The following is a 12729-nucleotide window of genomic DNA, read 5'->3' on the forward strand; positions in this document are numbered from 1 at the left end:
CTTTTGTCCATAACTTTGATTTAAGTATAGTATGACAATATAGTTAAAAGCTCAGAAAAGTAGATTTTGCATGATATAGACCCTTTAAATATTGGATCAGGTGTAATTAAATGGAAAATTAGCACAGTTTAACAGAAATAAAGGCTTGAACACATTAGTCTGTGTGTAATTAATCTATATAACGTGTGTCCATTAGTGAATTGAGTTACTGAATTGAATAAACAATTCAATAGTTCCTGGGCATTCAAATTTCCTCTGATGTCTCACTGACTGTGAACACCTCCAACCTGATGAAGAAAACATCGTGTCTTGTTGTGTCTCTATGCGTAAGCTATGTGCATTCTGAGCAAGTGCCTCACCAAATTTTCAATATAGTAACACATAATGACAAGATTCTTATATATATATATATATTAGGGCTGGGCAAGTTAACGCGTTAATTTCGCGTTAATTCATTAGACTATTAACGGCGATATTTATTTTATCGCGCGTTAACGCATGTTGCTCACATGCTTTCAGTCAGTGTCAGTCAGGCAGCACTCTCCCGCTCCCCCTCCCCTCTCGTACATGGCTCAGCGGCGCCAGCCAATCAGCACGCAGGCTCAGCCTGGCCCGCCCACTCAGTTCTCACACAAACTTAACAAACAAACAGCTGAGAGAGACCGCAGCAGCAAAAAAACGTGAACAGGGGAAGTAGCACCGTTTGGCTTTATTTTAATACCGTAAATGAAATCAAGCTGTATGTTTTGTAAAAAGCCGGTTCATTTTAGTGGAAACACAACAAATTTATCTAAGCACGTGAAAAAACATGAAAACGTCGAGCCCCAGAAACAGAGAGAGGAGACGAAGCTTCTCTCACTGCCCCGACAGACCCACAGACGTCTCTGACTGAGGCGTTTCAGTCCTCCAGGGAACATCCAGGTAGATCAGTGGATGGATGGATGGATGGATGGATGGATGGATGGATGTTACTGGAGCCCACACATAACATGTAATTAAGACCTTGAAAGAACCCAGTACATATATTAAAAAGTGTTATTTAAGATAAGATAACATTAGCTAATCCTTTTTTTATCCCACGACGGGGAAATTTATAGGATTAAAGCAACAGGCAGGTGCACACAACACAGACAAAATTACATAAGGATTGAAATATATAAGAGGTGGATTAGCGAAAAAACACTGAACATAACATTATTATTATTATTATTATTATTATTATTATTATTATTATTATTATTATTATTATTTAATTGTAATAATAAAATAAAAACCACAAAACCCAAAAGGTCAACAGTTTCATGATACATCAAGCTTAGGGACTGGCTAATATACAGCAGGTCAAAAAAGGCCATATTTTGGCTGCAGTGCTTGCTGTTCTCTTATGAAGAAAAGATCAACTAGTGCACTAAATTCAATAGATGGGTTGAAAATATCCAGTATAAAATAAGTGCTACAAATGTTACAACACTTTTGTTCATATGGCAGCAGAACATTAAAATAAAAGTGCTCTTTACACTACTTTTGAATTCATTCTTGGAGTTTGTAAATACAATGTGATTAATCGCGATTAATCGCGATTAATCAGGGCGATTAATCGCGATTAAATATTTTAATCGTTGCCCAGCCCTAATATATATATATATATATATATATATATATATATATATATAAACTGAGGAATCACTCATGTTTTTACTAATGCCATACAAAACAGTGCTTAAGCACCTGAAATGTGATTAGAACTGTGGCTGGCTAAGAACTGATGCTCTGTAGAGCCCAGCATTAAACTCTGAACACCGTTGGCTGTGAACCCTTGCTTTTTGACAGGAGGACATATGGTTGACAAAAAATAATACAAATAAAAATCTTAAACCTATTGCTTAAGTGCCACTGTTTGGTCAGCTAAGCAGTTCACAGATTGTTTCAATACTGGATGTAAACTGAAAAGTATTTTGATGACAGTTTAAAAATCTTTAGACAGCTTAAATCACTCCACTATAATTTCCTGAGCTCAATGAGTGGCATTGGCCTGTGTCTAAAATAAACAGCACTGTTAAAGAAGAAGTATGGAAAATATGGAAACTGGCCACAGGAACAGAGAACCAACCCGTTGCAACCTAATTTATGAGAACTAGTGAGACGTCATCTAGTTTTCATCAGCCAATATTTAATCTGCTCTCCTGAAATGTTTTATTAAAGCCCAAATGTATGAATTCAACCACTGCAAAGTTTGAAGAAAACATCTATCATATTCAATAAAACTAGCTATCGGAGAAGGCAGAACTCTCGCTCCTGGGAGGGATTCTTTCTCATGTCTTGAGACATAAAATGGTTCATGAGATCAGCTAGAGGAAGGGAGCCTAAAGAACATTTGGAGGCGGGAAGGAGACTTGATTGGATATGGCACAAACAGGGTCTCTGTGCTCCAAGGCGAGAAGACTTTTTGACAGACTGTGGAAGAAGCTGCGCAATGCTGACTTTAAAAGTGTTTTTCCTTAAAGATTCAAACAAGTTTAAATAAATCAAGTTGGAGTAGAAGTTGGTCCTCGCGAGAGAAAAACACAGCTTTATTTGTCTGTATGTAACTTGTGTGAGTTGCGTTTGTGTTTGCTTGTCTTTGCTATGTCAATTCCTTATGCTAATGCAGCTTTTTTTTTTCTTTTTTTTTTTTTCCTGTTTGCATTTTATCCTAGTGGATGGAGGCTGGGGGGAGTGGAGCGAGTGGTCTGTGTGTAGTTCAGACTGTGACAGGCAGCGCAGCAGAGAGTGCACAGCTCCTGAGCCCAAGCATGGAGGACGACTCTGCGATGGCGTGGCTTTGGCTGCGGAAAACTGCACGGGCGGCCTCTGCACGCAGAGTGGGTAGCATCATCTGTTGAAAAAAGTAAAAAAAAGACAGTTCAGGATCATTACTGTCTGTAGCGTGATGCTTAAAGACTGTGTCATTATACATTTAAAGTTTATCATTTTTGGCAGCGCAGGCTAGATCATCATTATAATCCTGCTCATTACCAACACCCTCATCCGTCTTCATTATTCATTCACTTGACTCCACATACATCAAGCACACTGTGTACAGGCAGGGGATGCATGCGCAAGTAGTGACTGAATGAACCAACACTTTAAAAAATTATTAAAAGCGCTCAAATTAAAATGTTTGTGTGCCTGCAGATCGGAAGTTGCTCCATGATGCAAAGCCACAGGGTGAGTTTGTTTTTTTTTCCTCATGTCAAGAACTTCCAAAGTAGTTCTAAGCTTCTGAGTTGTAACTCCACTCACTGACAAAACAATGGTCTTTTTGATCTGGCTCAATAATAACCTGTTACTATCTAAATTAATTTACTGTGACATTCTATTGCTAAATTATTTATTTGTTTTTGGTTTTTATCAAATAATAATTTGAATATAGGAAATCCAAGATACTGTATATAAATGTTAGCATTTATGATACTATTAAACTAGGCGAATTTAGGCATACCTCTGACAGATAAATGCTGGCAAAGTGCTTCGAAAATGATTATTGAAATGTAACGCATATTCAGTTACCGACATTTGGCTGCTTTAAGGCCGGAAGAAGTTCAAGCTGAATTTGTGACAATAGTCTAAAAAGGCTCAGCTCCTTAAATGCTTTAACATGACTTTGCATCCCAAATGGATCTTTAATGGTAAATGTAGTTAAATCCACAGAAGAAGCGCAATCTCCGGCATATTCCGCAACTATTTTGCTCATCATATCTGCATTAGCGCTGCAATATGTTCACAAAGCAGTTTGCACTGAACACATGCAGCTCCAACCCTGCCCATCAAATAAAGCAGATGGCAACACTTTGTTCCTGTTTTTTGGGGCAGGCCGCAGTGCTTCAACCACTAACAAATGCAATGTCGCTGAAGAAGAAGAAGAAAAATGGTTTTACTTTTGTAATCCTATTTTAGTTGACTGGGAAACTGCAGTTGCCAGGCTTTCTTTTAGGCCTATATGTAATCATTATCAAGACCTAATCCAATTTTACCACTTCCCATTTTTCTTAGCCCCATATCTTTACTTTCTAAGCAGTAAGATGTCCCAGTTGTTTCTGCATTGTACAGGAAGAATGATTTCTTACCTTTTTTTGTGAGATTTTTTTTCTTTTTGTTGTGCTTAGAGTAGAAGGGGCGGGAGCTGAGCTTGTAAATTAATTCACCAACTTACTTAGGGTTTTATCTTTTCTTATATAACATATTTTAATGAAAATAATGACCAGTACAATGTCTTTTCTTCAGCATTTCAATGTATTGTCTTGCATCACTGTTCATTATCATCATTTGGCAAAAAAGAATGTCAGAAATAATTTTAACAACGATCATCGTGTGACATATACACATTAATATCCTAATAGTGGAAAATAGAGCATTCTTTTTCCATTTAAAATAGGCTCCCAAATGAAAAAAACTCCACCAGAAACACTTGTGATTTCACATGTTTGATATGTAACATGTTTATAATAGTGTTATGATGAACATCCTCCTTAATAAGAAGAAGTAACACATGCTGGCATTTGATGCTATACCGATAATCATTTATACAATACATGCACACATATGAAGTCCCGTCTCATTTTTCACAAGGAATCAAGAAGAAGGTGAGGATGTTTGCTTCGTGTCTCTTGAAAGAGCGTGCTATTTTCAAGCACAATAATATTTTAACTATTACCTGAATAAAGTATAGATATAGAAAATGGTCTTTGGTCTAGGTTTCACCACATAATGCTGAAAGGTATTCTTATTTTCCTTGAATGTAACCTGACAAGTTCTATAAAATGAGAAATAGTAAATTGTGAAGCTACATAGTAGCTGCTATAAAGGCGGAAAAACATACCCACATATACATATTGTGTTTGAATAAATAGGATTATTTTGTTTTTGGGTCAATACTTTACAACCAGTGCAAATTTTGACTTATTATTTAAAAATAACAAGAGCTGACTGGCCACTTTGTTTTACAGCCTTAGTGAAGCCACAACCAGAACTGCATGAATGCAAATTGAGATGTTGAGATCTTTTAACCATAAATTGATACAAAAAATGAGAAATACCAGAGCAATATGAAAAAGTATCTGGACATACACCAGGACGTTTTTAAGTATTTGATTTCAGTTAACAGCATTGCCTTAGCCTTGTTAGAACTAAAATATGCCATACATTTTGGGCAATGTAAAAACAATTTAGCAAAAAAGCAAACAAAACATAACCCTAGATTTGGAATGAAGTTTAAGAAGTAAATCCCTTGATTAGTTTGAATGTGGAACCCTCCCCATTTTAAACAGACATTTCATTGCTGTTCTGTCCTGGAATAAAGGGTGACTGTTCCAGACCATGTATGAGTAGAGATTTAAGCAAATTTCCCTTAAAAGCATGTGATGTAAATATGGAGGTCCCCTCTAATAAATCTCGTAATTTTGACTTCATTCATAGCATGTCAGGTCACACCTGTCTGTAGATATCCACTGGAAAGTCACTGCTTTGTGCTTAATTGCTGTTTAGGGAAATGAGGAATTTGCTGCAGTGTCATTTTGATCCATTCGAAGCCAGAAGCTCATGTTCTCCTTACTTGTCCTTTAACAGCGATCAGTATTTCCATTTGTCACCAACGGTAAGAAAAATGCATTCAGGCTTCCATAACTTTCCTGAGCCCTCAATTAACCTGCCACTATAGCTGCTAATGCCGCTTTGCATATTTTGTCAATTTTCTTCTCTTTGAGCTTCAGGCTACTTAGAGGATTTTTCAGCATGTCCTGTTTTTAGCACAGATCTCATTATCTTTCAAGAACAAGCTAGCAGCTTCTGTTTTCCTCTCATTTTTTTTCTTTGTGGAGTTGGACGCTGCAATACTGGTGGGAGCAGATAGAGCGTAATCGTCGCCGATGAGCTAATTTAATGAATTGGTTTTGTCACATTATCCCAGTGGAAAGCAAAGAGCCTCCAAAACCAGAGCCAAGCGGTGTTTGAAATGACAGTCAGGTGTTGGGTTGATTATAATCGCCTTCCTTCCGAGGTTCCTCATTAGTAGTCTTAACTCTGCAGAAAGGAAAAATAAAATTGTGTATCAGGAGGCAGGCAAGGGACAGAAAACAAAAAGACTATCATGTAGTTTGAAACTGAAGTAGATTTGCCTCCTACCAACTTCCACGAGTTTAATAATCTTTTGCTACACGGGTTCTTAGGTTCTAAGGAAAGAAGCTGCTTCTCGTGTCCTAATTAAACCCAATGTTATTCAGACTGCGACAGGAAGTCTAACTTTTCTCTTCTAACCTTCTAAGGAGTGGAAAAAACCAGTGATGTGGCCCTGTACTCAGGCTTGGCTGCAGGGGTGGTGACCGTGGTGCTGCTGATCATCGCTGTCACTCTGTATCGGCGGAGCCAAAGTGAGTACGGGGTTGATGTCATTGACTCCTCTGCCCTCACTGGGGGCTTCCAGTCTTTCAGCTTCAAGACTTCTCGTCAAGGTAAGCCAGTGACTGACTCACAGGGACGAGTCAGTTGCAACTAAACATGCACCTACCAGACTTCCACTGTCAGATGCGTTTTTTTTTTTGGTTTTGCTTTAGATCTGACATGGTATTTCTAATTTGCTTTTCAAGTCCCACACAGACAAAGCCCTGTGTAAACCTTGTTTTATTTATGAAATGTAACAAAAAATTTACAAATGTGCTGCAGGTTCCTTGATAATCTTGAAGAAGCTATTCATCTTCAAAGGAGACACATCATGCCAAATATTCGTTTTTAGCCCTTAGATACATTTTGTTGTGTATTTGTATTCTCTAGCAGAGCAGAGACGTTGATTCTAGTTTGTCCAGGAGCTGTGCAGATATCTTTATATTCTGTTTGGGTTGCATTTTTCAATCCATTCAGTTTTATCTGTTTTCTATTGTGTGTTTTTTTAACAACTACGTCACGATATTTGTTGCAGCGCTGCTAAACAAGGTCATGGACTTCCAGCTGACCATTTTCGCAAATATGCCATTTTTATTTCTGTTGCCGCAAATTTGTAGTCCAGCTCAAGGATGCTGGAGCTACAAGCGGATAAGTGACATTTTTTTGGGTGTAGTAACCCGCATAATTCATTACACCGTCCCCCAGCATCCCAGCATACTACAAAAATGGCTGAACAGGGTCGAGTAGAACACTCTGCAACCTGGAGGGGGGGGGGGGGCAGGGTGTGAAGTGGCCCGTTTGCATTTAAAGAGACAGCACCTAAGAAAGGGGTTTCCAGACGCACCTCAGAAGAGAGGCAAAGAGAGGCTGTAGGGCAACAATAACAAAGAATTTAGACCAAAGCATAGCAGTTCCACTATATAGACCACAAATGAATGACTATTTTAATGAGGATTATAGAGAACTGAATGATAGAGCGCTAACCTTCTCATAAGCTTGGAGGTAGCACTTGCTCTGATGATTGATCCCAACGGCTCCGTCTGGGTGATCCCAGTCAACTGACTGAATGATCATCTTCATGTTGTTAGTTTCCATGCCAAAGACTGAAGGGGAAAACATAGTCAGGGCTTGAGTCATGCACAAGAAGGCATTCCAAGGGCAGAGGTTTCCAGAAAGGCTTAGGCAAGGGAAGAGTCTGGGATCCAGGCTAGAGAATCAGTTACAGGAGGCACACTCCAAGCAGAGGTTTCCAGAGGGGGGCAGAGACAGGAGACAGGTCCAAGGTCCAGGCTTTGGGTAATTCACTAGAGATAGAAAAATTCAAGCAGGGACAGACAGGCTTGGTTGAGAGACAAAGCAGCAGGTCAATGTCCAGAGCACAGAAGTCAACAGGAGAATCTGAGAGGGGTAAGACAAGCAGGAGAAACAAGAACGAGACAGGTAGAGATCAAACCAGCAATCAAGGAATGCTGGATGTTTTATTCACACAAAGGCTTTCAAGAATCTGGCAGTTACACACTGGGAGAGGCTGGAATATATATCCCGTTTACACTTCCCTTTTTTAACCGAGCCGAGACCAGTCCGAGCTCGGTTACCAAGATAACTCTCGAGTGTAAATGGTCAGCAGACTGAACTGAACCAAGCCAGACACAACCGGACCGCGCTAACTGCAGACCAGTTCCTGAGCAGGTCTCGGCCTGGTTTTTTGTGTTCCGGTTATCTGATAACAAAGAGCGCATGAGCAGACCGCGTCATCCCCTTACAGTCAGCTGACTGTCCACGGTTTTTCCGGCGTGTCTGGATGCACGTCCCGATTCACACTCCATTCAGACAAATTTCAGACATTCATAAAAATACTAGCTTCCTTACCGTGCCACACGATTTCCAGAGATGATTCTGCTTAGCAGTGTGATGAACCTCAGTGTCTGTTGTTGTTTCCTGCGTCTGTAAATCCTGATTAGACGTTCGTTTGTCTTATCCACGTCCAAAAAGCCGACTCTTTCCAGCCATAACTTCCTGAATGTTACGGGCACCGCCGTTTTGATTTGCTTTGTCCCACCTTCAATCTCAGAGAACAGTAGTACCGCAGATCGTCACTAGGAGGCGAGGAGCAACCAAGGAACCGGGATAGCGTGGTGTGTAAACGGTCGTCAGAACGAGGCTCTGCTTGGTTAACTGATCCAAGCTCGGACTGGTCTCGGCTCGGATCGGTTTAACAAGGGTAGTATAAATGGGGCTATAAAGTGCTCCTCCCAGGTGCTGTGACTCTACTTAATTGGAGCCACTACAGGTGTTCAGACCTTGCCCATGCTCCCAGGGAACGGGGTCACGGCGGGTCACAGGGTTTTCACTTTGCAGAAAACCATGATATGTCCCTTTTACATTAAACATTTCACCTATATGGAACCTACTACTTAACTTTTGGACTTGACTCGGACTTGTAAAATGTTTGTTTAAAACATCTCTGTTATCCACAAATTGAGAAAAAAAAGGAACTCCTTCTAGGATTGGCCAGTCAACTAAAATTAGTTTAAGGGCGCATTGATGACTTATCAAGATCAGAACCCAGAGCAACATGTAAAGAGGCTAAGACAGTACTTTCTGTTGAAAATTGTCCAGTGTGCAAAGAAGAGTGCCACACTGATGTAAAAGACTCATAATCAGTTATCAAAAATGCTTGATGTCAATTTTTGCCAACAAGGATGCCACCACTTGCTATATTTAGGGAACAGTTACTTTTTCACATATGGCCTGGTTGGCTTGGACAGTTTCTTTGGCTTAATAATAAAAAAGAATTTTAAACATGCTTTTTGTATTTGCTCATATCACATTGTTTCAACGAGATTTATGCATGCATCATAAAACCACAAAAATAGATGAAATCAATAAGGATGTGAATACGTTTTACAACTCTAGGCTTAAGCCATTAGGGCTTGAGTTTATTAAAAGACTTAAAGGCAAATGTGGTTTTCATTCTGTTACACGGCAATACGTAAATGAGAAGAGCAAAAAAAAAAGGAAAACAGAAGCCAAAATTGCTTCAAATTGTTGCCACTGACACAGAAAAACATGTTTGATTAATTATCTCTGATGAAAACAGACCTTGATGCAGTCATAATGTAAAATAGCTGGTTTTATGACTTGAAGGAATCCTAAACAAAGAAAGAAAAAAACTCCTATCAAATAAATGTTTGTCCCTTATAATACGGTGAGAGAACACGGCATTCTGAATGTCATTCTCTGTTTGGCGGCATAGACATTATTAAAAAAGTAAATACATTTTCTTTCAAATATCAGAAGAACATAAAAGTTAAAAGAGAAAAAGAGAGAAAAGAAAATATCTATTTGAGATTGCCTTTGTTGCCAAACAAGCACAAAACCCAGACACAGCACACCCTCACTGGCTCTTTACTTTTTCAGCGATTAACAGTGGAGCACAGATTACATTTGCAAAGCATAAAAAATGTTCTCCTTTTCACGTTGGTGTTTATTTCAATTCAAAACCCATACAAGTGCTAAAATATTGATGCTAATGTATTTGAATGAAAGCAACAGCCCTGCATACCATATAGTGTGTGCATTCATGTAATGTCATGAATTATGCACCGATTTCTTTGTGTTATGACAAAGCTAATGTGCATCAAATATTAAAAGGCTTTAGGAGACAGAATGAGGATGACAGTTTTTAATTTTTTTGTTTGTTTACGACAGGCTTTTGGAGGTTCTTAATGTGTGCTCTGCGTGAGTCCAAATTACCAATATGACATAGCTTAATCTATAAAACATGCAAGGCATTTGAATCTTATAGGAAACACCAGCACAGCTTGACTAATAAAACTTTGTCGAAAACTAATAGTAAAATACATAAAGTATCTGTGTAATTTCACTCTTATCTATTATTACTTAAATATTTGTTTTCCAACCGCAGACTATATTAATTACCATAGTAAATAAAGGGCTTATCTTTAGAGTACAGTGCTTTTTGAATTTATTATTAACGTTTAACAATGCCTCAATCCATTATTCATTGCCACAGAATTAAAAATGCAATTTATTAGTGTTTTCAGTTTCTTTTTGCCGAGTTCAGAGATGAAACATTCATGCACTCGTTGCTCCAAATGCTGAAACATCAGAGGGCTCTTGCTTGGTGTGTATCAGCCGACAGATTGAGACATATTATTTTACCAGGCAGACATTATGGTTGGCAACAGCAGGAGCCCTCAGCTAGGCATAATAAAGTTCTGTTTGACACCACAGTAGGTGGCAGTGAAGCCTTTAATCTTGGTCTTTGCTCTCTGTGTTAGAACCTCCATAATATTCTGCATATGCTCCCTGCCTTATATGTCACTCAATTATATGCTGCTAATGTGAAAGCACAGGAATCAGGTACAGTTTTCTGTTTTTTTTTTTTAGTTTGTCTGATTTTTTTCACTTACAGGAGCCCATTTCTTTTGTGTACAATACAAATATTATCAAAGAAGAAGAGGAAAACAAATTTATCTTACCTTACAGGAGACCATTCAGCAAATAAACCCATCTTCTGTTTAAGACATTTATCTGCTCCGTGCTTTTTGAACAGCCTTTGCCTTAATGTAGGACATCTCAATCCAAAACATGGCTTGCAAAGCTGTGTATACTCGCTGAACTTTTTCATTTTCAGCCACAAACATTTAATATGATTTTATATTGATCTTATGTGATACACCAACACATCATAGTGCATAACTGAGAGGTGTTGAGCAAACGATACATGGTTTTCAAAATGGAACAAATGTGCTCTGCACAGGAAATCTACCTGCTAACTTCGGAGGAAAAAAGCACAATATTGCCTTGAAGAACACGAGTTAGATGTTGCAACACGGCGTCTTTATTAAGCTATACACATTAACTTGTTCAAATAATATAGAACTCATGGACTATCCATTTGTATCTGCTCTGGTTTCATTGATGAAGTATTTAATACTTGTTTGTGTGTAGCATGCTATTCCCCATGATAATCTATTAACCACTACCTAAATTAAGCACCCATTGGGTACGGGTAAGCTTAATTTGTACATATATGTGTTAATGTTCCTGATCTGCGACGGGATTAAGGACAGGATGGTCACAGATGTGACCATCCTGTATGAGAGTACTTCTGTTTGGAAATTAGAAATCATGCTGAACAACAGACATTTTAATATAAATACACTCCATATTCTATTTGAAGAGGATATAAAAAAAAAAAATTCCTTTCATTTCACAATTAAGCGTTACCTTGTGTTGGTCTGTCACATAAAATCCCCCGGAAATACGTAAATGTTAAACATGGCAAAGAATATCTTTGGCTGGGGGAAATCAGCGCCGATTCCAGTGGAGGTATCCTTTCCTGTATCCCCTGACATTATGATCATTTAAATGCAAATATGTAGGTTTATGTACCTATTTTGAAAGTTGATTATCAGATAACACCTCACGGTGCGCTTGTATGCTACAACATTATTTCTGTAAATGCATGCTGATCTTGTTTCCATGGTGAGGAAATAATAGCCATATCCGCAAAATGAGAAATAAAATGACTTTATGGACATGCACGTCTGGTTTTACATGTTGGTAATAGCAACACTCTTGTCAAAAGTGTGCAGAAATGTCTTAAAGAGATCAAGCTGCTGTCAAGAATCCCATTTTTTTGTGTGTGTGTGTTTTTCAGCCAACCCCCTGCTCATTAATTCATCCATGCAGCCTGATCTGACAGTGTCGCGTACGTATACCAGCCCCATATGTTTCCAGGACTCAATCGACAAGGAGCTGATGGCCGAGCATTCACTCCTCAACCCGCTGCCTGATCTTAAGACAAAAGGTTAGGCAACCAAACTATTTCTTGCCCGTATTGCCATAGTCAAGTGCTGGTTGACAAGTAAGAGAGGCAGAGAAAAGAACAGCTTGTGAAATAACTTTCTAAAGAGTAATACTCCGTTCTTAGACTACATTTTAGTTTTTCCAAGGACAGTCTCTAAAGAAACCTTTCACCCATAACAGACGTATGCTAATATGCTTTTAATGCATTTTGCACTCACGTAGAAAATAAGCTTTGTTTGCTGATGCATGTTCGATAAAAATCAGAAATTACAGTGTTTCATCTTCAATAGGTTAATTTAGACAAGATGAACAGCGAGATTCATGGTCATAAGTTGTGCTCCCTGCTAGTGATCCTTCATGTTGAACAAATGTTACAAAATCGTCTCGTTGCAACTTCAAAAAAGAAACATTAAGAGAAGTTCTGATTTAATAGGGAAATGAGTTCAATATTTGAAGAGATGGCAGTGTGCTCCTCTC

General features: G+C 38.6%; 1 protein-coding gene across 4 annotated transcripts in view; it reads left to right on the forward strand.

Annotated features, from left to right (window-relative positions):
- Window positions 1–12729, forward strand: part of LOC105928334 (netrin receptor UNC5D) — an 86101-nt gene that overhangs the window by 29961 nt on the left and 43411 nt on the right. For 3 of the 4 annotated variants that reach the window (XM_036140444.1, XM_036140446.1, XM_036140447.1), the window contains exons 5-8: window positions 2697–2861; window positions 3175–3207; window positions 6300–6485; window positions 12104–12253. In XM_036140444.1, the coding sequence (XP_035996337.1) occupies window positions 2697–2861; window positions 3175–3207; window positions 6300–6485; window positions 12104–12253 (534 nt within the window). The remainder of the gene's footprint in view (window positions 1–2696; window positions 2862–3174; window positions 3208–6299; window positions 6486–12103; window positions 12254–12729) is intronic. The other variant, XM_036140445.1, reaches the window with a different exon arrangement.

Source organism: Fundulus heteroclitus, chromosome 8 (assembly GCF_011125445.2).
Source record: "Fundulus heteroclitus isolate FHET01 chromosome 8, MU-UCD_Fhet_4.1, whole genome shotgun sequence".
In the NCBI taxonomy this organism is placed as follows: Eukaryota; Metazoa; Chordata; class Actinopteri; order Cyprinodontiformes; family Fundulidae; genus Fundulus; species Fundulus heteroclitus.